This window comes from Nelusetta ayraudi, unplaced genomic scaffold (genome assembly GCF_046127955.1).
Source record: "Nelusetta ayraudi isolate G7.1 ecotype Tasmania unplaced genomic scaffold, CSIRO-AGI_Nayr_v1 ptg000007l, whole genome shotgun sequence".
NCBI lineage: Eukaryota > Metazoa > Chordata > Actinopteri > Tetraodontiformes > Monacanthidae > Nelusetta > Nelusetta ayraudi.
Window position 1 is genome coordinate 140988 of NW_027466057.1, and position 27832 is coordinate 168819.

The following is a 27832-nucleotide window of genomic DNA, read 5'->3' on the forward strand; positions in this document are numbered from 1 at the left end:
TGCCAGCAATCCTTATTATTATTGCCTTACCTTGCACGTATGAGCTGAGAGCCGGTGCGAGGACCCAGGCCCACCCCACCACCGTTAGGAGAGTTCTTTCGGACCAAAGCCGGAGAGATGGAGGTGGTCCTCTGTGGAACCTAAGCAAGCATGCACACACACACACACACACACACACACACACACACACACACACACACACACACACACACACACACACAGGCACAGATTCATTAGCAACGCTGGTTCATTTCAGAGCTATACCGCGTTAAAAAAAAGTACATGTATATGTATATATATATATATATATATATATATATATATATATATATATATATATATATATATATATATATATATATATATATACATATACATATATAATTATTTCAATTCAAATGAAGCTGGAGCAATGCAAGTGACATATTTCATATCTGCTTTGCGTTTTTCGAGTCAGAGTCAACTGAGCTTTTTTTGCAAACACTGCTTAAGCCGATTAAGCCTCGCTAAGCGTGCCGCAATTTCAACATCAGTCTAGTTACGTGGCTCGACTGGAGAGCGAAGGCTGCATGCGTCATTGCACATTGAGGCGAGCGAAGTCAGAAGAGCCTCGTCAAGTCGGCACCGAAACGCAGTCAGATCTGCAGCCGGTGGTGCGCGCGAAAGCAAAATCCTCCTGACGCGTCGAGGCCCAGATGAATTAAGGGGGTCAAAATGAGAAGCGAGAGCGATTGGAAAACGCGTAAACCTTGGGCGGGAGGTCCTCCTCCCTCAGCCAGGCCGTCCTGTCCCGCTCCCGCTCCCGCTCCCTGTCCCGCTCCTCCCGTCCAGAGGGTCGCTGGGGGGCGCCAGGGGTCTCGGAGGTGGGGTCAGAGTTCTGCCGGGGCATGTCGGGCCTGGGGGAGGCCAGGCCCACGCTCTCGCTCAGAGCCGAGCCGGTCTGCTCCTGCAGGGACTGCGAGCCCGACATGGAGCTGGAGTGGGTCTTCACAGGAACCAGATGAGCCATCTGAGGGGAGGAGAAAAACAGTCGGGAATGAGTCTGGCTGCTGCAGCACCTCGGCTGAAATTGAGAAACAGAGGAAGGAAAGTAAGCAGGATGAAAAAAGAAAAGAAGCGGCAAGAGAGCAAGCACGCCGGCTGAAGGAAGCACCTGGATGAGCTAGAAGCGGAGGGGGGGGGAAACAATTAGTGAGTAAAAAAAAAAAAGACAAAGATGGGGATGGGGGGTGCCAGGCGCAGCCAAATCAACCGAGGATGGAGAAGCACTGGCGAGAAAATAAGCTGAGATAGAAGGAAATAAAGGAGGGGAGGATTAATTCAGGAGGAGGCCTGAAGCCTAAAATGAGTTCTTGGCACAAGGAGTGGAGAAGATTTACAATTATTGCTTTTTTTGCAGGATGTTCTGGCCACAAAGAAAGAAAATTAAACACACATCCATGCGCTGCCACACACACACACACACACACACGCAATGGTGCACACACACCTGTGGTTCGACGGGGCGGTGGATGGGTGGGGTGCGAGCGGGCTGCATGCCACCGCCGCCGCTGAAGGACTCGGAGCGGGGAGGGAGGGAGGGGTCTGAGATGCGGTTGGACACTTTGTGCTGCAGCGCCGGCGAGCTCTGTCGGTTCAGCTTGGAGCGCTCCTCCACCTGGGACAGGGTCACACACCGCCGTCACTCACAGCCAACCGGCACCGCGGCCGAGGCGCAGAGACGGCTCGCCGACCAGGAGGCGCCGTGGCTGCGTGCACACCACCCCATAGCCCCCAGTAACCACTGCAACCAGACAATCTCACCCGCACCTTCCGTGGAGGGGAAACAAGAGGAAGCATCGATCTGTCGAGTTTAAAGGTTACGTGTGTAATATTCGGAAATCTTGAAGAAGAAACAGCGAGATCAAGTGGTACGTTCAGCTTTCCATCTCCCCCGGTGTGCTTGCCAGTGAGCTACAGTGGCCTGCTCACCCAAACCTACTACTGCTATTATACACTTTAATTCATGTATTTAGGGTCAATATTTTACAAATATAAAATCATAAATGAAGCCAAATATTACACACTTCACCACAGATGAGAAAGTAAGAATGTCTGGAGACTTTTTCTTTTTTTTTTGCAAGGAAAGTGCACACAAAAACCCACATTCCGCCGTTAGTAAACAGGGCGCCGGAGCCGTTGTCGGCATCGCATCACATTTGACATTCGCGAAAAGCTAGATTAAAGCTGCCCTCGCCGCCGTAATCAGATTATCAGATTACCAGTGCGGGGGAACAGAGCCAAAACTGCACTTTTTTCCTCCAGACACCAAAAAAATCAACATAGCGGCGGGACAAAAGGCTGAGTCACCATGTCGGCGGCAGCTTACAGGTAAACTGTGCCACTGAGCGCATGTCTCTGTGCTACATATGTGAAAACAGAGAAACTCACAAAAAACAAAAAACAAAAAAATAATGTTTTGGTTAGTGACCGTTGAAACTTCAGAGGACTGAGGAGAAAACACGTCATTAGTCAAAAAGGCAGAGGAGGGCGAGCGTGAACACCGGGGATGGAACCATATCAACCAATTCAGCGGTTGAACTTTGAACTGTGTAATATGTACAAAAAAAGGCTTCGTTCTAGTCCAGCATTGTCTGAATACTGCTTCAATTCTGTCTGTCTGTCTGTCACTTTCCTCCTTTTTTCACTTCTTCCTCTTTCGATGCAGGGAAACACTGGCAATGATCTACTTCTCTCTTCCCCTCTTGCTCTACTAGAAACTAGAGAAAGCCGGGGGTGGAGGGGGGGGGCGTAAATTTCACATGTCAGATCTGCATCTCACTTTGTGGGTTGCAGTGCCCCGGCGCTTTGACTCTCTACATAAACCGACTGGAGAACACGATTTCCCTCCTCGCCTGCTTTCCTGCTGCAGCCAAGGAGATTTATCACCATCGCCGGGACACTTTTGCCACCAGCGTGCCGTGAAATTGGTGATACCGTTACATCCCCGGTAGACGCACATTCACCTTCAAGTAAAAGGAAGGAAAATGTTAAAGTTAGAGAGGGCTTAGGGGTTAGGAAAGGCCTCCTGGGTAGCGCAGGTTTAACCTCCAGCTCACCACCCAGGAGCTCTTTCTCTGACCCTGAGGTGAGAGGAGAACGAGAGCGCTGGTCGGTCAGACTGTTGGTTAGTTGCTGCTGCTGCGGCTGCTGCACGTTCGCTACAGACAGGACAGAGGGACAGGAAGCTGACGATCGCCTGTTAGAAGGTACATCCTCCCCACCACGATGCCACCAGCACCACCCGTCCCAGCGGCAGGATGAGATTAACCGGATGACTGACCTAAGAAGAAGGAGAAGGTGGGGGAAGGTGGTTCCACCCGCCCCCCCCCCCCCCCCCCCCCCCCCCGATGAGGTGGAAACGGCCGGTGACCGGATGGTGGGGTGATGGGGAGCAGGGGGTGGGGGGCTTGGTCGTTAAGGATGACGAGGTGGAGAGGAAGGGGCAGAGGGCGGGGGTGCTCGGTTAAACTACATTATTAAACTACATTACGGAATCCTTCCTCTGGATCCCAGTCCCCGGTTGGTTTTTTTCATATATAACAATGAATGAATGATGAATGAACGAAAACGAAGAAAAATAGTGAGATGAGTATATCAAAATATGCCTGATAATTTTGCCAATAAGCTTTCAGCATTGAGGTCAGCACTTTTTAAGTACAATAAAAAAGAAAACTGACTTTGACTAATATGCACATTTGGGAGCAAAAATTAAAGGTCCCATATTATGTAAAACAGTACCATATGTCATCAATCTATCTTTAAACACCTAGAAAACGTCCAATATATGCTGGTGGTGCAAGCTCCAAATTATTAGTTGGCGGCTGTGAACAGCGGGCTAAACGCGCTGTTTTCTAGTAATATAGAGGTTCTTTTTTTGGAAGATTGATCAATTGAGGTTTCTCCGAGATGAAAGACGGAACTGCTCTAATACGAGACCTTTAATACATATTGATTCTAGTATCATTATGTACAAGCACGCCAAGTGCAACTAAAAGTCTCCCCCTGGAGACGCAGCACAGATCAGGTTCTGGGATCCAAAGGGCGAGTGTGTCAGGGAGCGACAGGCGGCGGGCGAGACGTGAAGACGGCAGGCGGCGTGTTTTGGCGAGAGGAGGAGGTGGAGGAGGGGGCGGAGTTCGCCAGGCTGCCAAGACGACGCGTCGGCAGTGGCCAAGGAGCCGCAGGAGGCGGTGCTCCGTAGCGGGCTCTGAGGGCGCCCCCAACAGGTCTCGTCCAGGCGGTGGGAGGAGAGGCTGCGCCGAGGGCCGACCTCAGCCAGGCTCTGCCAGGCGGAGGTGCTGAGGTCACACGCAGACGCGCTGCCTCCCGCCTCTGCGTACCCCCTTCCGCTTCCCAGAGCCGGCGAGGGGAAGCAGCGCTCGTCGGGGACCTGGAGGAGCGAGCCGGGGTGTCTGCACCGGGACAGGGCCGACTGCAGGTCCTGGTCCGGGAAGGACCGGGAGAGGGGGTCGACCCAACCAAATGCGTCCGAGTGCGCCGCCGCCGCGATGTTCTGGTGGCTGCCGGCGGAGCACAACCCCCTCTGCCGGCCCGCCCAGGGCTCGTCTACGTCTACGTCTACTCTACGGCACGGCGAGAGCGACCGGCGGTGGGAGGAGAGGTTGCGCGGGGGGGCGACCTCGGCCAGGCTCTGCCAGAGGCCGGCGGCCGGGGGGGAGGTGCTGAGGTCACACGCAGACGTGCTGCCTCCCGCCTCTGCGTACCCCCTTCCGCTTCCCAGAGCCGGCGAGGGGAAGCAGCGCTCGCCGGGGACCTGGAGGAGCGAGCCGGGGTGTCTGCACCGGGACAGGGCCGACTGCAGGTCCTGGTCCGGGAAGGACTGGGAGAGGGGGTCGACCCAACCGAATGCGTCCGAGTGCGCCGCCGCCGCGATGTTCTGGTGGCTGCCGGCGGAGCACAACCCCCTCTGCCAGCCCGCCCAGGGCTCGTCTACTTCTACGTCTACTCTACGGCACGGCGAGAGCGACCGGCAGCGAGGACGCGTACTGACCGGTGCGGGGGCGGGTTCGGATCCGGGCATGGGACTCGGGCCCTGTCTGGGCGACTGAGTGCGAGGTTGAACGGCCTTGAGCTGGGCGGCCGGACTGGGCGTGGACACAGGCCTGTCTCTGGGTTTGTCTCTCTGCTGGCTCGGGTTGGCCGCTCTGTTTGACTGGCTGACTGCTTCTGCCTGGCTCTTAGCTGCTCCTTGACCTTGGCCCGCAGCCTGGCTCTGGTTCTGGATGTGGCCCGGGCTGGGTCCTCTCTGGCTGAGCTTCTGAGCCCTGAACTCTCTGACCTGCTGACTGATCTCCTTCTTCAGGCCCGGGTCTAACGCTTCTCCGGAGCTCAGGGAGATACGGATCTGGGGGATGTGGCTGGAGGGCATCTGAGCGCCGTGGGAAGGGGTTCGCCTAGGGGCTCGGACTCGGTTCAGACCGTGACAGTCGGGGGAGGAGGAGGAGGAGATAAAAGAGGAGGCCGGCTGGTTGAATGACTGGTGATGGCGCAGTTGGGATTGGGGTGGGTGACCCTGAGCATGCGGCTGCTTCAGGACCTAGGAGTCAAAATCAGAGGAGGTTAAGCGACGAACACAAACACACGCACAAAGCTGGACATCATAGAAGCGTGCAGGGAGTCTCTGTCGGGTTCAGAACACAAAAGTGCTGCAACAGACGTCCTCTTCTCCTGGAGGAACCTGCTGAGTGGAATGTTTTTAAAGAAAAACAAAATACCACATTCTTTTTTCTGAGTCTGAAGAAACACTAAACATGAGCAACCAAGTTTGAACCTGTGTGTCATTTGGTATCCTTGAGCAGCGACATGCGCGGCAAGCAGAAACGGGCAATCTGTCCCTGATCGGAAAGTTACTTCTGCACATTCCGATATCCGATACTGTAATTTCGTCCGGTATCTGACCGATACCGATACCCAGTATCAGAACGGTGCATCTTTAATAATATTAATAAAAATAATAATAATTATAATGATAATAATAATCTACATATATATATACATATATATACATATATATACATATACATATATATACATATATATATATATACATATATATACATATATATATATATATATACACATATATATATATAAATATATGTACCTAAGCAATGTGATCATCTGTCAGTTTCAATGCAAAAATTCCCATTATAAAAACACACAGCAGTAGAGCAAAGTTGCGAGTTTTTGTGTTAATAAAAAGCTAAATAACTCATACCGCTGGGGAGGCTGCGACTTACGTCTTTAGCCCAGGCAGGCTTGTCGTTGGGATTGATGATATCTTTGTAGTGGTAAAGCTGTTTCTTCTCTGCTTGCCGTCCCTCCTGCTGCTGCTGCTGCTGCTGCTGCTGCTGCTGCAGGGATACGAGGTAGGCCCTCTCCTGGTGCAGCTGCCTCTGCAGCCGCTCCGCCTGCCGCTGCTCTTCGACCTGCTTGCGTTTGTACTCCTACACGGCCGGAAGGGGAACGCAGGTCAGAGCACAGGCCAGTTTACAGCAACTGCGGCCACTTGGCCATGCGCACACACACAAGCCACAACACTGACATGTAGGTGGAGTCTCAGGCATGACAGTTCCATGGTTTTTGATGCTGATTTTAAAGCTGCCGACTTTAGAAAGGGGCCGTATGCGACATCAGTTCACCGCTAGTTGTCTTGATGCTCGCGGACCAAAACAAACTGGCTACATGCAGTGTAGCCAGCAAACGCAAATGTCACAGCATTGTCGATGTTTTGTGGGTGCAGTAACGTCACTACGCTCTCTGCACGGCTCGACACTGCGAGTTCAGTCCGGAGCTGCAGGTCCGATGGGCTGAATATCGCATAGAGCCTTGTGGTTCGACGGGGCGGTGGATAGCCTTGAGAAGCTGGGAGGTGGGACTGTGTTGCAACAACAGAGGAGGGGACTTGCACAGATGACGGAAAGAGGGTAGTGGGGAGGCAGGAAGATGAGGTGAAGTCCAAAAAACACAACATTTGAAAGATTTCCACAGGTCGCATGGTTCAGATCTCAAAGTTTTTCTTTTTTGTTCCACGACACATCGCCCCCTGCTGACCTAACACAGCACTAAATAACTGTGGTTGCCTGCCCGGCATCTTTTTATTTTTTGCCTATTTGCCCACTTTCAGTAATTACTTCTTCGGCAACTGTGTCATGTCACTACTGACGTTCAGACACTATTAAGCTTGCAGGCTCCTTGCATCCAGAAGGTAAGACGAGCTCCTGCGAGCAGTGAAGCGAAGTGATTCCTTGTGAGGCAAGGCCAAGCACGGCAATAGAACGCGGGCACACTAAGGAATTCTCCCAGGAGAGGAGCGCCAAGAGAAACCGTCCAAGGAAAATAAACAAAAAAACAACGTCCTACTTTCCCTTTCTTTTTTTTCTTTTTTTCCTGGACATCATTATTTGTTTGTGACGGGAGCTGACAGAACACTTTTTTCCCTCGCAACCCTCCAGGGCATCCTTTGAGATCCGGCCAGCCTAATGAAGTGGTGCATGCGCGCAATCCCATTCTATCGACACATTAAACAAGACAAAACACTTTTGTTGTTTCAGCTTCTTTTTCTGTTTTTATCCCCCCACTAAAATCCGTAGCTGGCGCACTGCTTGACGGGAAGAGCGTGGAGAGTCAGTCCCTCCTGGTGCTTCATGCAGAGGGAAGCTATAGGGAGGGATGGGGGAGCGGTACGTGCACATCATGGGGTGGGGTGGGGTGGTGGTGGTGGTGGTGGTGGTGCCATGGTTACCAGCAGTAGCGCCTGCTCCTGTAGAAGCTGCTGCTGGAGAATCTCTAACTGCCTCTGCTCCTCCTCCAGCTGTCTACGGATGTACTCCTGAGCAGCGTGTTGGCACAGGGGAGATAGAAATAGATGAAATAGATTGAGGACAGGAAATAGAGATCTGATTATTAATAAAGAGGCAAAGAGGTCTAAAGAGAGAGGGACCAACAGCAACAAAAAGACAGGAAAGAAAATAAGAGCAGCCCAAGAAAGTGGTGGTGAAGGCTTTTGTTCCCGAGCAGTTCGCACGAGGTGACAAAGAGAAAAAAAAGGGAGAAAAAAAACAAGGTTGAAAAAGTATTTCTAGAAGTGTTGAAAGGCGTGGGAGGAGAACCACCGAGTCACACAGGAAGTGGCCAACCAACACACACGAGCAGCAGCCTTCAGGAGACTTCAGGACTTTGACAGAGAGATGCTTGGAAGAGGCGTCGCACTGTGAAGTAGTTATTTTCATCTCAACGCACCAATGAAATCTAATTAGCTCAGCAGTGGCTTATAACTGCTGGAAGTGTGTGTGTGTGTGGGGCGGGGGTGGGGGTGGGGGGGTTGGGGGTAGTCGATGTCCATCATGTTATTGTGCAACATTAGAAATGAATCTACTGGCATGAAATTGGAAAAAAAAAAAAAAGAGTTATTTGAGATCTGCTCACTAACTAAGCGATGACAGTGCCGTGTATAATCAAAACAAAGGCTTCATCTTTGCGCACTTTTACTGCCTGATCCCTCGACGCTGCTATGTCTTAAGTATTGGGGGCCGAACTAAACTGGATCTGAAAACGACATTTCATAAACGATCAGACGTAAAGCAAAAAAAAAAAGAAAAAAGATGGCCTCTGAAGAAAACGTCTGCGGGCTGTTAAGCTGAAGAGGAGCGAGTGTGTCCTGACAGCGAGTACATGATGGGGTTCAAAGCGGCTGAATTCTGGGCATCTCAGACCAAAAATAGAGGCAGCAAGGAGACAAGTGATATCGCAGTGAGTCAGAGGGACACCGCCGCGGAAGGAGACCAAAAAACACGAGAGAGTTTAAGGGCAAATTACTCTAATTTCCGCGGCACCATTCTGTCTCCAGCTCGCCCACAGCGGCTCGGGCTCTTTTCTTTCTTTTTTTTGTTTTTTTGTGCGGAAGAATCCAAAGTTTATGAACCTGTTCTCTCTCCGCATGCCTCCTCTCCTCCTCTCTCCGGAGCTGCTCCATTTCCTCGTAGCGCCTCCTCTGCTCCCTCTCGTGCTGCTTCCTCAGCTCGCGCTCGCGCTGCTGCTGCTGTTGGCCGGCAAGAAAAAAGAGGCAAGGGATTGAGTAAGTAAGTATTAAAACACGGCCAGTTTTGCAAGAAACCGCATTGTAATGGTGAGTTCTAGGTTCTAGGTTCCTAATCCTTGAGGATTGAGGGAAACGGCCCACTTGCATAATCATGCACGCACGCACGTACGCACGCACGCACACACAAAGGAGGAAAAAAAACAGCAGCCTTGACGTCTCAGATGAGATCTCTGGCGACGTGCAGAAGTGAACTCAAGCGCACCGGAGTGAGTTTCACACAGCGGTTTGTCACTGTGGTCGGGGCCTGCTTACAGCAGTGACACGATTCATAACAGAGGCTGCGCGCGAGCCTGCTGTTGCACATGTGCAACGCACAGAACCAGCCAGCAGACGGCCCTTAAATCACAAACACACTCGAGCTGCGAACAGGAAACAGGATGTGCTTCTGCTGATTGTCGCGCAACGATTTGGAGTGAAAGTGACGAAACCTGATCCGAAACAGAAGACGATTAGAATTAGGGCTATTTCTGCAAGTAGCCGCCCTCAGGCGCTGCGCTAGTCCGGCACAGTTAATCAGATCTCGGTGTCGGGTTCGGGGGATTTGACGAAAATGGAAAAAAAAACACGCATGCTTGAAAGCAAGTTTTTTTTTTTCTTTCAGTGCAGGCCGCTAATATTCCACGCCCTCCTCACCCACCTCCTCCAGCCGCCTCCTCTGCTCCTTCTGCTCCTCGATGCGCTTCTGCCTCTCGGCCAGCAGCAGGCGCTTGTGCTCCTCGTTCTGCTGCTGCTCCAGCTGCTGCCGCCGCTGCGCCTCCGAGCGCTCCTTGTTGGCTAGCTGCAGGCGCAGGAAGTCCCGCCTCAGCGTGGACTCGCCGGGGATGTTGATGATGGAGCTGCGGACGGACAGAGGTGCGCAGGTGAGGGCGATTGGGCGTTGACAAGAATTGGTGTGAGTTTTGATTTTTGTTTTTTCCAGGCGGGAACCAACCTGGGCTCCCCCATGTCCCTCTCTTCGTCCTCCTCCTCGCTGCCGCTGTATTCGTACTCCGTCTCATCTGAGGCGGGAGACAAAAAAAAAAAAGCGCACATTATAATGTATCTCCATTTTTCACATGAGCTACCTTAATACGCGCTACTGCCAATTCTAAACTCTTCTGCACTTTTCTTTTTTGTTCCCCCACTCAGCCTGCTATTAAATAAAAGTCTAATTTTACAGTGTGTAGCAGGCTGGGGAACATTAGCCCCAGAGCTCTTTCAATCAAACGGGGAGTGATAAAAGGTGCCAAGCTCCTCCCACCGGTCCTCCCCCTCACCCCGACGTGACTCGGCCACGGCAGTGGCAGGAAGCCTACGGCCCTGCGCAGCGGCGGGGGCAGACGGCTGTGCGGTTCGCCACAGAATCCGTCCCTCCCTCCCTGCAGCGTGTTGCCTCTTGGTTAACGTGCTGCCCGACGCGCCGCGCTTCTGTTCGAGTGTCAGTCTGTCACTTTGACGGCGAGAAGGGAGAGGAAGTCTGTCACTTCTGTTCTATTTGCAGCAGGAGGAACACAAACGCGACGGCCCACGTGCGGTCGGAACGCGACTGTCGGCGGCCTAGAAAAACCCAAGTACAAAGTGTTCGTCTTCCTCCAGAAATCCTACATAGGCTAAAACCAAATGTTGCTGGGTTTGTTTTTGTTTTTTACGAAACAGAGATTTAATTGTTTGTCCTGTGGGCTGGAAATCCTTGGTAATGCTGCGGAGTCAATCAACTTCATGGGAAGTTGTTCCAACTTCTGTTGTGACGTGTCATTGGTTTTATAACATCTACTGCTACGTTCCTGGTCTGACTGACGCTCGAAAGCAGACGGCTGACGCAATGATAGTAAAAGAAAAACAGTTTGAAATCAGGAACTGCAGTGATCGTCACCTCTCTCGCCTCTCTTCTTCTTGGTGCGGTCGATGTGGTCCTTCAGCTGGATGCGGATCTGCCTCTCGTTGGGCAGGTCTCTGATGAACGGGTGCTTGAGCAGCTGCTCCGTGCTGGGCCTCTGGCTGTGGCTCTTCACCAGGCAGCTCTCAATGAAGGCCTGGAACTTCTTGGACCTGGGGAGAGAAAAAAAAATCAAACCAATCGACCCAAATCAAAAAAAAAAAAAAAATGCTGTGAGGTAACCGGGTCCTGCAAAAGTTGCAGCAAAGCCGCCGATGGAGACAGACGCTCACCACTTCTTGGACTTGAGCCTCGGCGCGGGGTTGCGTGGGATGAGGAAGAGGGCTCTCATGGGGTGCATGTCGCACAGCGCTGGAGAGGTGAATCAGGTGTTGCAGAGTTAGAGGCAATATTTCCAACCGTCTGTGTTAAAAACACCAACAAAATCTGACCCGGACGTGATCGAAACATCAGCTGAGACTGTCGTGACAACCTTTAAGGACCCACATGATAGCCATCTTTATCATTTTCATCTGAGACTTCAGGGGAGAATCCTCAAGATCTCTCATCAACAAATTTAGCTCTATGTTTACAGCCTCCTGCTGAAACTGATGCTGTGCTGGGAATTTTCACGTTTGGAAGGACAGAAAAACAAGACCTCAGAGTGGGAGGAGAAAGACGGCAGAGTTGGCCGTGCCCTTTGTGGTGTCGTAAACGTCCAATTTTAACAAGTGCACACTTTATCACACGTGCTTTCTGGGAAAGGGAGCATCGTGCAGGGGAATGCACGTTCACTTCCCTCGTTTCCTGAATTTTGCCCAATCCGGGACCTTTAAGCTGCCAAACGTGTGTTTAGACGTCGTTAAAACTTTTAATTTGCAATTAACCTCCGCGAAGAGTCCAACCAATCACCAAAGACGTCGCTTTGGCCTTATCAGCCTGGGCTGATACGGCGATCCTGCCTCCTGACTGGCTCTATCTGATGCGGCACACACACACAAACACACACTTAATGAGGATCTACGTACGTGGTGCTCCCTCCGCCATCTCTATCGCTGTTATTCCCAGCGACCACAGGTCACTCTGCAAACGACGTAAGACATGAGGTGAGTGAACAAGAGCCACAACAGGACAAAAAAAAAAAAAAGAACAAGTTCCAAGTCGCCGGGAGCTCGATGACACACCTTGAAGTCGTACGTGGCGTCTGGGTTCTCGTCGCAGGCGATGACCTCGGGTGCCATCCAGTAAGGCGTCCCAATGAATGTGTTTCTTCTTCCCACCGTTCGGTCCAACTGGGCCGAGACGCCGAAATCCACTGCAGGGAAGAAAAAAGAAAAAACACCACAAACAAATTAATTTTGTACTGGGTGTTTTTTGTGTTAAACCAAACACACCAGCGCAACTTCAGTAATGGAGTCCAAATAGAAATGAATGAGCCAGGCTATAATAGTATCCCCCCCACCGCCGCCGCCGCCGCCGCACACACACACACACACACACACACACACACACACACACACACACACACACACACACACACACACAGAGGAAGAAGGGGAAATAGAGCTCTTCCTTTGGAAATCTGCACCACAACGGCAGAGCGACCGAGAGATGAGTCGGCAGGAAAAGCATCAAATGAACCACGCACGCACACACACACACACACACACACACATCTGAAACGTGACGCTCCCTTTTTTTTCTTCTTTTTTTTCTTCCCCCCCCCCCTTCTGTTTGTCAAGTCGGGCTAAGATGACAGACTGACCTAGTTTGACCTCGGCGTTCTCAGTCAGCAGGACGTTCTGTCCCTTGATGTCTCTGTGGATGACCTTGTGCTGATGGAGATGAGTCAGACCCTGCACAGAGGCAAGACGGCACAGAGTGACACACCAGCCGCCTCTATCTGTCGTTTCCGTGCCCGTCGTCGTCGGTGTTGTTGGGATAAAAGTCAGCAGCCATGCATTCATTCTTTATTTGCTTAACGGGAGAGAATGGGCTGTGAAGACGTGAAAGAGGCGAAAAAGTCAACGGAGGAGGGAAAGAGAGGATGACTGAGTCAGAGCGGAATGAGAGGAAACAACGAAGAGATGACGGGTTGGAAAAAAAAAAAATGAAGGAAATCGTTGTTGGCCAGAAGTTCAGAGCGGCGCCGCATGCAGCTGCTGCGACTCGGCGATATTGCCGCCCTGTGTTTGAGCACAATAAAGTGGCGGATCGCAGCGGAGATAACAGACGGGCAGAGGAAGATGGGCCGGCAAGATTCAATTCATTGCCTCACGCCACGACAGTAATAAAAAAAACACACCACAAACACACAGATAGGGTAGAACACAAACAGCTGGCGATCGCTATCGGAGAGCCGCGCGTGGCACAAAGGTCTAGAAAATAGCATCTCAGGTCTGCCCTGCACTTGGAAGAATGAAAAAAAAATGTAAAAAGAGGCTGCAGTTGCTGCTGCTACAACTGCTGCTGCTGCTGCTGCTACAACTGCTGCTGCTGCTATAACTGCTGCTGCTGCTGGCGATGGAAAATAATCAATGGATATCAAAGCAAAAGTTGCATTTATGAACAGGAAAAGGACAAAGTACAAAGAAAGCTTCACTGTTGGACAACATGGTCCCTCACCCTGAGAATCTCCCGGCAGATGTACGCCGTCCACTCCTCCTTCAGCGAGTTGCCCTTGGTGTTCTTGATCAGGTCCGTCACCGAGCCGGCGCCGCAGAACTCCATCACCAGCTGCAAACAAACAAGGTCGTCACCGGGTCACTCGTCACGAGGTTCCTTCCCGACGCCGCAACTCCTGGCGAGAGGCGTCGCTGCCCGTTGCGACGGCGCGTTTCGACAGCTACGCGTCCCCGAAACACATTTTCTGGGACGGGTCGGAGCGAGCGGAGGCGGTAGAGCGTGAACTTTGCACCCGAGCAAAAAAAACAAAAACAAAAACAAAAAAAATCTCGCCCGGGCCGGGGAGCAAACATAACACAAACACGGCGTGCATAAACATGAGAGGAGCGGCGCCGGCATGGGCCCGGCGCTGATTCCTCATTAACGAACGCAAGCGAGGGGGGGAAAGCGCAGACTGTTGAGTCAGGGGGAATTATGTATGCAGGAGATCCGAGTAGCCGCCGCCGCGCGCCGCGTTTGCGTACGTCCCCCCTCGTGTGTGCGTGATTCAATTGCTGGGTGATGAATGCTGCAGGATCCGAGAGCGGAGGGCTCCCTTAGATCACGTTAGCGCGTTATTCATCGCTGCAGCCAGGCGGCTGCATACGCTTTGCATCTGACACACTCGCCATGAGCGCCAGCAAATCCCGCTTCCCGCTTCCTTTGTGGCCAAATGAGAAAGAAATTAAAGGCCCCATGCGGCAGAATGGATAGCATCTAGTGGTAAGAAAGTATACTGCAGGTGATACGATCGCCTGCGGAACTCTTGGTAGCTCCTCATGGTGGGAAAAACACTTTGCTCTCAGCAGTAAATTCCAACTAAGGTTTATATCATTTTAAAATGCTAAATAACAACAGAAGAAAACAACGCTTACTTATTTTCAGTGGTATTACGAAACGAACGTGCAACTGTACGCAAACGCTGCAACTGTCACACGGTAGCCCTCTAAAACCAAACTGTTCTGCTGCTACTAATTAGTCTTTGTGATTATTATTCTTTATATATTTTTTAAAACACACACACACACACACACACAGACAGATGAAAAAAAAATAAAAAATCAAAGTTCTGCCGCACCCATAACTGGTCGTCGATGCCGGGAGGGTTCTTCTTGATGAAAGCTCCGTAGTAGGTGGCGATGTTGCGGTGGTGGCTGTACTTCTTCAGCATGTTAATTTCGGCTTTAATCTCCTCTTCCTCATCCTGACGAGAGAGGGAGAGAGAGAGAGAGAGAGAGCGAAATTACAAAAAGAAAAAAAAACACCAACAGGAGTTTAACCGTGACCCCCTTTTTTCATGCCCCTCCTCCCCCTCTAAACCCTCTTAATAGGCTGATGATGAAGAAACGAAGTCAGATGGATGGATTTGCATTCATGAATCCATTTAGACCCCCGCCTCCCTCCTCCACCCCCCACTGAAAAATGAGGGCACGCAGCTGGGCTCTAAATATCGCACAATAACAACACCGCTCCTTAATTGCAGTTATTTACAAGGGGTTAGCGGCATTAAAAAAAAAAAAAAAAAAAAAAAAAAAAAAAAGCAAAGGCAGTTTGCCTGCAGCGAGTCCTTTAGGGTGGCAGTTGCTTGCAACCAAAAAAATTTTTTTTTTTTAAAATAAACACAATTTCTCATTCATTATGTACACCATCGGCAGATTAGGCAGTGATTGCCTCAATTTGGCGCGCGGCGGCCGTGAGAAACACTTGTTTCGCTTTAGCGGAGGCTCGTTCAGAGGCGTCTGGCCCCTCGTATGATTCTAATTATTGCCCTTTATTGCTGCTTTTATTGTGTCGATGCCGATTCACTCGCTCCCCCCAGCCCCTCTCATTTATTCATTCACTCGCGCTCCAGTTCATTCATTCATCTGTCCGTCCGTCCGTCCGTCCCCCATTCCTGCGCTTCTCCATTGTCTTGCTGCCAGCTGAGGGGGTCTCCAAACTGAGCCGAGACCCCCCCCCTCGCCGCCGCCGACGCCCTGCCGGCTAATATTACCATGGCGATGGGCCTGTCCTCATTTCCTCCCCATCACATCACGCCTCGCACGTGCCCGACACACACACACACACACACACACACACACACACACACACACACACACACACACACACACACACACACACACACACACACAGCACTGACTCATCGCTTATAATTAGATGACACAGTGGACGGCGGTATAATCACTTGAGATGATTCGCAGCATGGGGAGGGTTTTTGGGGGGGGAGTGGCACGTGTGTGTGTGTGTGTGTGTGTTTGCGCGCGCGCGTGTGTGTGTGTGTTGACGTGAAGCGTGTGTCTCACCCCGGTGACATCCATGACCTTGATGGCTGCCAGCTGCCCCGTCTTAACATGGCGACCCTGGTGAAAGCGGAGACAAGAGAGCGAGAAAATGTTAGCGCGAGTGGCAAAAGAAAGAGTGGAGAGAGATTTGACCTTTCAGTTTTTCCTCAAGATCTTCACTGTTAGGCTGGACGCATGGACAGATGGTAGAAAACATTTGGGGGACTTTCCAATGACATTGCAAAATAAAATATATATATATATTTTTTTTTTAAAAACTGGCAAGTGCAGAAGCTTTAAAGCGTTTATAAGGTTTATAAAAGGAGTATTTTTTTTCTTGAAGTAAAGGTCATTAATGTTTCTGCTCCAATCAAAATAAATGAAAACAAGCGATGCTTTGCAGCTTTTATTACCCAAATTAGAGTTAATAGCCTTGTTTTTTTTGCCATCAGCCATTACCTCTAATAGGAAGCCGAATGTTAGTCATTAAAAAAAAACAATTTTTTTCCTCTTAAATAAATATTTAAAGTACCCACATTTTTTGCTAAATTCACATACGCCGTTTCCTTAATGCAATGCAATGCGATGCAATGTAAGTCTCTAGTCAGTCAGTTAGAAAGGTCCACCCTTTACTTCTCCTCTATTCTTCTCTATTCAAAATCTTTTCCAAAAACAGATAGTTGAGAAATTGGGACACAAGGCAAAGTCCAACAAAGCATCTATTTTAGCAGAATGCTATACACAAATCAATTGCTGGAGCTGGAGCGAAATATGGCGTTTTTTCTGATTGGCTATGCAACCACCCAAAAACATACACAAACAAAAATATTCACAGTAAACACAAAGAAAACACATTGGGGCATATTTCACAAAGGACCGAACAAATTGTAAGCAAGAGTGGCTGCGCTCCCAATAAGCTAACAATGCTAACAGTCCGGTGAGATGCCCGGGCCTACAACAGCAATTACTTTCACACTGTGAGGGTCAACCAAAGTGATAAAACAATCAATTGAGTTTACTTTGTTACACTGTCTAAACAGTTTGTGGTGGACTGATTAATCAGTCGGCTGATTAATCAGGTCAATTTGGGCCTTTTTAATAATAAGCCACGGCCAAAAAAATGAAAAAACGGTCCCATTGTCTGAACGTGGTTTTAATACAAAATGTATCACAGTACTCACTCCAGCTGTAGTAGCTTCAGTGTGTTTAAATTCAAGGCAGAAGTCACAGGTGAGTCAGCTCAGGTGATGTCAGGACCCACGAATGGATGAAATCTTAAGGCAATGAGTTATACTTTCTCATTAAAAAGCTGCAGGTCTTTCGCAAAGAAAAAGTTTCAGCGGCGATCCACTCAAAAATACACTGAAACGAACGCAAGCTGAGCAGTGCTGCGAGGCTCGGCTGTGTGATCATCTGCGGTTTCCTTTTTTCCCCCCCTCAGACACAGAGCAGATTCTGTGGGAGTGAAAGAGCTGGACGAACTTGAACAAGGATTTCTCATTGGGATCAAGAGCGGTGGCCCAATTCCACCAGCACAAGGACCGGCTTTGTTGGGAGGCCAACAATGGAATTACAGCCACTTACCAGGCAGAAACTCAGACACACAGACACACTCGCACGCATTCACACACGCGAACACACAAGACATAAAAACGATTCCCCTTCACTTGCTAAACGTCACGCGTGCCCAAGAAGAACCCTCTTCTTCGCACTCGCCCACGCGCACTGAGAAGATATGGCGAGGGAGAGATGAGAGAGTCGCCACGAAAGGACTGCGAGGTGTCAAACACGTCCTGGATGCCGGAGCATCAGTGGCGGGATGAACGTGCGTGTTTCCGCGAGCCGCCGCCGCCGCCGCCTGGGCGACCCTCATCCCCTCACACGTCAACCAGTGTCATCCGGCTGTTATTAAACGGATGAACGCGGGAGGAAGCGCCGGCCGGGGAAATTGCAACCACCGACCGCTCGTCTTCATCTCATCGCTCATCCCCTTCAATGTAGTTGCAAATTCAAAGATTAGCAGGGGGAGGAGCAGGAAGGAGGGCAGAGGAGGGCGGATGTCGAAGTGTGAAGGCTGTCGGCTAAAAGAGCCGTTCGCGTCCCCAGACGTCCGACATCTGTTGACCTCAAAACAGCGGCGAGTGATTAAGTCGCGGTTGCGCCCCGAGGATTGGCAGCTTCGCTCTCTTGCCCCAACTCAGCACGTACAGCGAGGTTCGCGAGAAGAAAAAAAAAAAAGCCTGCAGCAATTTCAAGGCGATATCCTCGGGGCCTCTTTAGGGCCAATCAACCTTCAGAACTGGATCGGTAGTCTGTCCGCGTCTGTTCTCACTGGTCCGGAGGCTTTGAGTGCGTGCCGGATCAAAGGTGGAACATCTTCAAGACGAGCAGGGACTTATTCTTAGCCAACTTGTGAAACATACACAGACAAAAAAATCATTAAAGACAAAATCATTATTAAACGCCTCCGCCGGCTTGCTGGTTGTAGTTACGAGTCTACACCGATGACACCATTATCTATATATCGTGACTTCAAGAGAAAACCCCCGGCTGCCCAGGCTTTAAACAACACTTCCTGCTCGCCTCCATCTCGCCGGCAATGAACAGGGGTAACAATCCGAGGCGGTTGATTGTTGACTAGACCCAGGAGCAGTAAAATGATCCCACTGATGCGACACACTGGAGGGGCGTGTTGGGCAAACAGTCGTTTGGCGGCCGAGTCGAGGTTGAAGCGCTTCCACCAGTCCATGCACCCGAGTGAATCAGGCTCAGTATTGGCCTAAATATGGTCCAGTGTCACGTCTGCACTGGGGGTCCGTCACGCACAACAGGTGACTTATTTAGGTCATAGATTAAACTAAATCTTACCGGATTGGGATCAATGGACAAATTCTTGAAAAAAAAATGTTTGTGGTCTTTCAAAGCGTTTTAGGATTTACGATAGCAGGTTCTGCAAACAGAAGTGAAGATTATGCCGTGTGCTTTAAGATAAGCCATCAGTGTGGGGTACATTTAGCAGTTCTTTTCCCTCCAGACGAGGTTCACAATTGGAACAAGGTGAAACTTCTGACTTTCCAAAGATAAAGAAGCAGGCAAAATAAAAAGGGGAAAGAAAAAGAAATTGCGCTGAATCTTGCCTGGTAGCAATTTAATTGACAATCCTAAACAATAACAGTGACTGTGTTACTGACCGCTTACTCTTCTTTTTTTACCATTAGCAATGAACGTAATTGTGTCACCTACAATTTCTTCACGTTTTCACTTTCTACGTGCGACTCGCCCATTTCTGCTGCTACCTCGCCATTTATAGCAAAGCTAAAGTGGCGCATGGACGATTCAGACCCGCTACCTTTAAGTTCACGTCCACACTTGTCACATATGCAACGGTATGATGTTGACGCCGAGACCACGTGACCCCTTGGCAGAGATAACGTCAGGAACAGTGGAAGCAGACGCAGGTTAAGAAGTCGCCGTGTCACCGTCCGTCTTATCTTCGTTCAACATTCGCCCCGTGTGTCCCACTGGGACACTGAGAGGACGCGAGCCATGAGATCCGCTCCATCGCCGACTGAGCCTCTGACCCAGATCTGCATTTTCGTCCCTCTGATTCTTCATCCCTCCCATTAATCCAGCCAACTCTGGACTTCTCCCCACTTCCTCCTGACGCCTCTCATTATTCTTAGGCTCCGCCCCACTTCCCTCGATTTCCTCTCAAGACGCCTCGCTCGCTTTTTCCTTCGCCCCCTTGTGTTTGCCGCCTGCCTCCCTCCCTCCCTCAAGCCTCGCCGTTCGGGGGGGGGGGGGGACAGGAGCCCGAGGAGGGAGGGGGGAGGAAAAAGAAAGACGAATGAGCGGGGCCTTTCGCGAGAACATGTCAGCAAAGCGGTGTTTCGGCTCGACAAGCAAACTACACGACACGCGCGTCAAAGCCTCCTGTGCAAAACAAATGGTGAGTTCAAATGCGAGACTTTCACTCGGTGCTTTCTGCTCTCACAGCGAAAGCGAGCCGTATTAACGTCAACCCTCGCGGTGACATTTCAATTTAGCTTAAAGAGTATCCCTTTCGTTCATTCCTTCCTTTTGTTTTTTCATCCTTAATCCTGGAAAGGTGTTTTTGACTAAATATGTCTTTCCGCCGCACACACACAAGCACGCACACGCTCGCACACACACACAGGTGTGCGGGAGCGATAACACACCAAATTCCCTCTGTTTGTCACGGCTGGATGGTCAGCGCTGCGATGGAGACAGCAAACCGATACTGAACTGATCTCCAATCAGCCTCCTGGCAGCTGCGGCACCGAGGAGTCATTACTCGGCATTATCCCCGCGGGTCAGCCCGCTCCTCTATTGGTGGAAGATTTTTGGACCTTTTCTCTTTTTTCCCTCCTCTACGCCTCAATCCACCCCACAGAGGCCACGAGAAGGAGAAACAAACGGCTTCTACTTTCTCCCGCTCACTGAAAGTAAGGAGGAAAATGGCTGACACTCAATCAGCTGACGTCGCCGGAGGCTTAAAGTCAGAGCGGTGTAATGACATTTCACATTATTCTTTATAGCACGTTTTAACAAATGTATTAAATTAAAATGCATTGGAAAGAATTTGGGGGATTTGTGAGGTTTTCTTTTTTTTCTTTTTTGAGATAACTAATCGGGCGACACAGTGGCGCAGTGGTTAGCGCTGCCGCCTCGATTCCGGGCCTGCGTGGAGTTTGCATGATCTCCCTGTGTCCGTGTGTTCTCTCCTGGTTCTCCGGCTTCCTCCCACAGTCCAAAAACATGCATGTGAGGCCCTGTGAAGAACCGGCGACTTGTCCAGGGTGTCACCCTGCCTTCGCCCTATGACAGCTGGGAGAGGCTCCAGCAGACCCCCGCGACCCTGAGTGCAGGAAGAAGCGGGTATTGAAAATGGATGAATGGATGGATGGATGGATGGATGGATGGATGGATGGATGGATGGATGGGAGAACTAATGCTGCAGGGCTGCTCCACTGGAGCCCAAATAAACAATAAAGAGCAAACATATTTGTTATATGTTGCCTCAAAAGGTGCGGCCAGAGCTATTAGGACAAGAATTGCAAAAGAGTCAGAGATGCGACATGCAACATTTTTTGGTGAACAGTGGAACTGTTTTTTTGTTTGTTTTGTCCAATTGCTGCAACTGCAGTTTCTACTGCTTTATTAAGCAGTTAAAAAAGACACACACACAAAGACACACACACACAAAGAAAACAAGTCCAAAAGGCTCTTTATCAATCGGGGCTTGCAGCCCCACTTAGACGAGAGCAACCTGACAGCCAGCGCCTTAATACAACCTGCGGGTGGACATCCTGATATATAAGCTTGTGTGTGTGTGTGTGTGTGTGTGTGTGTGTGTGTGTGTGTGTGTGTGTGTGTGTGTAAGAGAGTGAGAGAGAGAGAGAGAGAGAGAGAGAGAGAGAGAGAGAGGAAGAAATGCTTTAACAGCATGCCCTTGTCAAGTAAATAGCACTGAAACCCCCCACCCCCACCCTCACCCCCCAACACACACACACACACATACACAGTCAAACGGCCTACTTCTAAACACATTTACCATGCAGGACACTTCCTAGCGTAGCCTAGCAACAGTCCTGTGAGGCTGGCCGGAGTACGGTGGGCAAGACACTTAAATAAACATACACAAACGCTCGTTGCCACACACACACACACAGACACACACACACGCGCGCACGCACACACGCGGAAAGAAGACAGCGAGCTCAAGGCTATTGTCCCGATATGGGAAAGTAGCTGCTGGGGAAAAGAGGCTGGGAAAGGGGTGGTTAGGGGGGGTGAGATGAGGGAGGACAGGCTTGTTTGGGCGAACAAGTTCCAGGACGAGCAGCGAGGCGACTTCACCGCCTCCACGTCCTTGGTGCAGCCTGCCGGGCCAGCCAGCCAGGTCGGGAAACAGATCCCGGTTTCACGATTAACAATAAAGCGAGCGAGCAGTCTGAGGGAAGGAGCGCAGCCTCATTACAGAGGGTGGCGCAATCAGATGGACTCTGCAAGCGGGAGCTCATTACCTTTCTCAAAGCTGTCGCACTAAAACCCATATCGCAATTTTTTTTTTTCCCCCGAGTTTCCCCAAGTTTGACCAGAAGTCACCTTGGAAACTTCCTTTAAACAGCAGGCAGAGCTGAAACACATTTATGAAATCGTTTTTAGTGTGTGAACAACAACAACTTGGCTACTACAAACAATGACGAGATCCAGGTGAACCGATTCGGATACAGAAAAATATTCCTTCTCTCTTCCATGAAACAAACATTAGACAAACAGGGGCCACTACTAACAACCAAAACACGAATCCCAAATATCATCTTCACTTGTTGCTTTTTTACCAGGGAGACTTCTTCTGCATTTTATTACAATAATCTTATGGCCGGCTAATTAGATAATAATTGTTAATAATCACTTGATGCAACGCATCTTTGTTTTCTGACGACTGTGGGTCGAATGTTTTGATGTGATGATCCGGAAGCTGCTGGATCTCCTGCACTCCTGTCCTGTGAGGCCGCTGCATCCTCATCACTCCTTGTCAGCACAGCAACCTCCTTTAACCTGAAGTCCAAGGAGCCCTAGTAGCCAACACTGAACGCTCTAATGGGAAGCCAAATGGCTAAATGGATGTAGAGTTGGGCTACATAGTGAAAAGCCTTTATTTATTTATTTATTTATTTTTTACATCTGGTAACTGTGCACCGACAACGTTCCAACGACTGCGCAGGTCCCTGTCTGGCCCCGGTGGAAACACAAAACAAGGCCATAAAATCCACACATTTGCACAGTGGAACAGATTGCCAGATTGTGTTGCTGCCAGCTTTTGTCAAAGGGAAATGGGTCACGCCATAATCCTAATCTGTGCCGTCATGGTAATCCGCCCACGCCAACACAAGCGTGTGCACGCGCCGATTTGAAAAAGAAAACAAATGCGCGCAACCAACCAACCAACCAAGGGGAATTTCAGTGGCGGCGGCACCAGCCAGCATGGTAACAGTGTCGGGGGGTGGGGTTGGGGCGGACGGAGGGGGGGGCGGAGCCTGTGCTCTGTGGGATGTTCCCCTATGGGCGTTCTCTTGACGCTGTTCCTCTTTCTGTCTCCTCCTCTTGTTTTTTTTTTTTTTTCCGACGGGCTCCCCTCCGTCAGAGCGCCCTCCCGGCCGCGGTTCGGCATGGCGGAGTTCAGACAGGCGGCCGTCGCGCTCGGCGACCTCCTATCAACAGCTGGCGGCTGGACGCGGCGAGGCCCAGCAGAGTGAGGCCTTGTTTGGGCGAACGCATGCAGCTGTGGCCTTAAAGACCCCGACAGAAATAAGGGCTGGTGGGCGGAGGCACACCTCATTGCGAGCCAAACACCTGCAATAATTTCACCTTCACGCGCGCAAACACACAAAAACACACACACACAAACACACACAGACAAGCGCACACACACACACACACACACACACACACACACACACACACACACACACACTGGAGCCGCTGTGGAATCAGCGAGGCAGTAAATAAATGTGACAAAGGCCTCCATTCCAATCTCCCGGCGCACTTGCCCGGGAAATATAGAGGCGCCCGGAGGCTGCTCGCACACTCGCACACGAGAGGAGAGGCAGGCTGAGACGCCGAGAGATTTAAAAAGGGACGGGAGGTGCGAGCGAAGTCGCTGGAGACGAAGGGAGAGGCGCACAGGAAGAGGGTTGAAAGGGAAGAGGATGCGAAAGGAAGAAGAGGCGATGAAACTGATAGAAACTGAGTTTCTGCCGGCCAATCCGGAGAGCTTTTATTGACAAGGACAGGGACGGAAGGGGAGGGGGGCGGGGCTGCGGGGGAGTTATGCGGCGGTCAGGCGTCGACTCCACTCTGAGTGAACCGGCGTTATCGGCGCTCGAGCCTGTCGAAGGCATAATCTGTCAGCGGCGTGAAATGTAGCTGCTCATTAACCTGCCGGCTCGCATTGAAAACAAGCTAATTAACGGGCCGGCGGTCGCACAAACAGTCCGGGAAACGGGCTAATCTCGAGAGGGCCAGGGGGGTCGGCGGGAGCCGGGGGGGGGGGGCGATTAGGTACAAAAAATGATGACGACCACATCCAGGACGAGGAGGCCTTCCTACGAGAGTAAACAAACGTCGAGAGACTTGATTTAGATTCACTTTCCGGCCTTTTCCATTGAACAGTAGCTACGTTTACCTGCGCAAATTTCTCCAATTTGATCTAGACCTCGGTCGATCGTAAATTCCAAACCCACTGTTTACACGTCACGCTGTAACAGTGGAGATAATTTTACCCCAACCAGGGAGACGGAACCCGAATGGCTGTGTACATGGACGCCATTCGGAATAATCATTGGTTTAAAACACCTCTCTGCCGAATGGGCCGAATCGGATCAGAATCATCCGATTGACGTGCTTACATGAAGCACTTTTAATCTGATTGGGCCTTTATTCCGATTAATGGTGCCCATGTAAACATAGCTATTGTCAGATTAGAATCCAATGACGACACCAATGCAATGACCAGTTACATTTCATCAATGCTTGAGCTCACTATAGTGACTGACGGACAGTTTTCAAGGTGACCAAGGATGCATTGCATCTACGTGGCCAGTAAAGTACTTTTTTTTTTTTCCATTCTTCTGAATGGCTGGAGAATTTTATATTTAAAAAGTCTCTCAGCTCCACAACTTATTACCTCACTGACTCATTCACACAGGTTAACTCACAGGAGCACTGGCCGTCTAATTCACTCTCTTCGCTGTTGACCCGGCCGCTCACCCTCTTAGCTCTCCAATCAAAACTAAACTGCTGACTAAAAAAAAAAAAAAAAAAAAAAAAAGCAAGCGGAGAAACAAAACTCAGCTTGAGCCGGGGGGAAACGGAGCTTGACGGCTAAAAGACAACGAGGAGGGAAAAGGAAAAAAAAACGCTGCTCAAGGAAGGGAGAGGAGGTATATAAAAAAAAAAAAAAGAGGCAGGTTCAGCACATGAGCGTCACGCTCCAGCGGCCCCGGAGGTCAAACCAACAGCCAGCCTGATTTACTGGAGCGACTGCGGGTGGGAGGGAGCAGAGCGAGGGCGTGGAGAAGGACGGGGAAGATGAATAGAGGAGGACGCTCTGATAGAGGTGGGGAAAGAAGAAGAAAGAAAGAAAAAACAAAAGCTGGAGCTGAGAGTAAGGAGAAGGAACAGAAACAAATTAAAATAAAAATCAGAGCTGACAAAAATTATTGACGGAGGCATCGAGGAGTGTCTAAAACCGCAGCTTAATGGCTCTTTACACGCTATCAATGAGGGATAGATCTGAGCCAGGCTGGGTGAGGAGGGCGGGTACAGTGGAACGGGACAGAGAGAGGATGAGAGATTGTTATTGACATCAGGCTTTGCTAATTGACCCCAGTCTGGGGTGGCAGGAGTGCATTGTGGGTAAGTGGGGCGTGTGGCCTTGGGGGAAAGACGAGCGAGAGGGAGAGAGAGGGAGAGGGAGAGAGAAAGAGAGAGAGAGAAAGTGAGAGGATGTAGGCTAATGAACACGCTGCCAGGTGTGATGTTGGGCGAGGGTGTGTGTGACTGTGTGTGAGTGTGTGTGTGTGTGTGTGTGTGTGTGCACGCGTGTGTGCGCGCAGGCAGAAGGAGCACATCTGCTGTTCCCACGGTAACAAGCGACATCCACCTCGGTCACGGTTCACAGTTCATTCATGAGGAGTCGGGAGACTGAAATGTGTGCGTGAGTGTGATGCAGTCAGACAGACGACGACAACAACAACAACAACAACAACAACGACGAGGACAACCCAACAGCGGCTCGGCGGCGGGGGGGGGGGGGCGGGGGGGGTTGACACTGTGTCGGGAGTGTGGACAACTGCAACGATGGCGGATAACGGACGAACGTAAATTCAACTAGCTTCAGCTTTAGCACTATGCTAACAAAGCAGGCCGACATTTTTGGATTATTTGCCAATTCTGTACAACACGACCAGACGGTAGAGGATGCAGAGACGTGACTCCAGCGGAGTTTAAAAAAAGCAACCAATGAGACGTCTCCGTCAGTGAAACCACATTTGTGGCATGCGCAAGAGCGCTAAGGCTAACGCGACAACTCCACAGCAATCGTCCTCCTTTCAAGGTGCTTGTTCGCCTCGACAGTGACTGAGAAAGCAACGGTTCAGTGTCGTCTGCAAATCTAACGAGGCCTTTCCTCTCTCGAGCACCGCGCCGTAAATTGTGTCCACATATTTCTATAGATACACACTATATACGAAGGCACGTCGAGGCGTCAACTGACCTACTTCGCTAATTAGCAAGCTAAAAAGCACAATTAATTATTAACAAACGCAGAGGAAAGCGGCCGTTGCCGTGGCTCTGGAGGCTGGAGGTTGTCGTCGCTCACATTGGAGAACAACGTCGGCCTTTAACAGCGATGTTATTTTACATCCCAGTGGCCGTGAGCCGAGAGTTTTGTAACGGAACAGCGACATTACAGCGGAAACGTACGGACCGCACAACGAAATGTCTGATTAAGCAAAGCTGCAAATAAAAAAACAAACAAAAAAAGAAAAATAACAGGTAACGGGGGATGGTCTTGCTGTTGGATCTGAAAGCTAGTGCTGATGCTGGATTGAAAATAAACACTATGTCTCAGTGAAATAAGCCTCCTGCACAAATGGAGCACGGGAGACTTGAAGGGAAGGGGAGGGAGAAGCCACAATATTTAGTTGGAAACAAAGCGCTCGGCACTTGCTTGTGAAATTGCTAGTTGAGTTGTAATGAGAGATTAATTCAAAGACTCCCTGTTTGATCTGCTTCCCTGCAGAGAGACGCTGGCTGAGAGGAGTTTTGGAAAGCCAAACAGTGAGGGGGAAAAAGTGACGTCGGCCTTCCATCGTAGTATCACTTTGCCTTTGTTGCCGCTTATTTTTGTATCTAATTAGGAGGAGGCTGTTTATGTTGTGCCGAAAAGAAGCAATTTAAAAGTCAAATTTATCACTCGTATAACACGGTAGGAAAACTCAAGCGGGGTGCAAGACCTAAAAGTTAGTTCTCTTTGGGTTTGGGTTAGGGACTGAATAGAAATAGAGAATACAACGTTGGGTTTTTTTTGTATTTTCTATAGCCAGAAGACATTGAGCCTCAGAGTCGGCAAACAAAAGTGAGGCAGGAGGATGACAAAAAAAACCGACGTCAACTAAAAAAAATCTCACAGCATGCGTTTGACCCGACTCTCTTATGTACCATTTTCCCACAATGCATAGTGTTCTTAGGTAACATATTACATAATGTATCCAGAGCCAAATGGAAGCCCAGGGAGCTAGCCTTTCTCTTTTTTTCTTAGTTTTGAGTGCAGTGACACACAACATATGCCAGCGAGTCTATTTTCTGCGCGTCTCGGTACGCAGGCGCTTCCCCTCTCACGTTTCCTCCGATCAACTCTGAAGATCCAAGAATGAATCACTCGTCCCAATTCTTTGTATTTATTTAATTATTTACTTTAAATTCAGGCCAAAAGCGCCCCGGCTGCGTTAGCCGTTAGCCGCTAGCCGGGCCACTGTTTAATTCTGTTTTGCATGATCAAAAATAAAAGGCGCTTCAAGCAACTAAAATTACCACAAAATGACAGCGGGGGGGGTGGGGGGGGAGCCGCGGTGCCGTCGAACGCACCAGGCATCGTGCCCTACATACCGCCTGCTGCGTTCGACGCTGTAACGCAGTGGGCGCGTTTGAAACGGCAGCAAAATGAAAAAGGGCTTCGGAGCTTTCATCCACTTCCTGGTTCTTTGTGTCGGCAGCGGCGCAAAAACAATCGCCTCCACTTTGCAGCCGCCGCGTCTCTTCACGAATTCTTTGCGGGTG

The 27832-nt window shown here is 50.2% G+C and overlaps 1 protein-coding gene across 18 annotated transcripts in view; it reads right to left on the reverse strand.

Moving 5' to 3' along the window:
- tnika (TRAF2 and NCK interacting kinase a) overlaps window positions 1-27832 on the reverse strand; it is a 58491-nt gene that overhangs the window by 12354 nt on the left and 18305 nt on the right. For 4 of the 18 annotated variants that reach the window (XM_076017622.1, XM_076017621.1, XM_076017620.1 and 1 more), the window contains exons 3-19: window positions 15986-16042; window positions 14761-14886; window positions 13644-13754; window positions 12784-12874; window positions 12203-12333; window positions 12047-12101; window positions 11312-11390; window positions 11016-11191; window positions 10095-10161; window positions 9801-9999; window positions 8987-9103; window positions 7808-7894; window positions 6303-6509; window positions 5054-5599; window positions 1490-1657; window positions 749-1009; window positions 31-140 (exon numbers count right to left, since the gene is read on the reverse strand). In XM_076017622.1, coding sequence (XP_075873737.1) covers window positions 31-140; window positions 749-1009; window positions 1490-1657; window positions 5054-5599; window positions 6303-6509; window positions 7808-7894; window positions 8987-9103; window positions 9801-9999; window positions 10095-10161; window positions 11016-11191; window positions 11312-11390; window positions 12047-12101; window positions 12203-12333; window positions 12784-12874; window positions 13644-13754; window positions 14761-14886; window positions 15986-16042 — 2588 coding nt within the window. The remainder of the gene's footprint in view (window positions 1-30; window positions 141-748; window positions 1010-1489; window positions 1658-5053; window positions 5600-6302; window positions 6510-7807; window positions 7895-8986; window positions 9104-9800; window positions 10000-10094; window positions 10162-11015; window positions 11192-11311; window positions 11391-12046; window positions 12102-12202; window positions 12334-12783; window positions 12875-13643; window positions 13755-14760; window positions 14887-15985; window positions 16043-27832) is intronic. The other 14 variants (XM_076017628.1, XM_076017627.1, XM_076017633.1 and 11 more) reach the window with 5 other exon arrangements.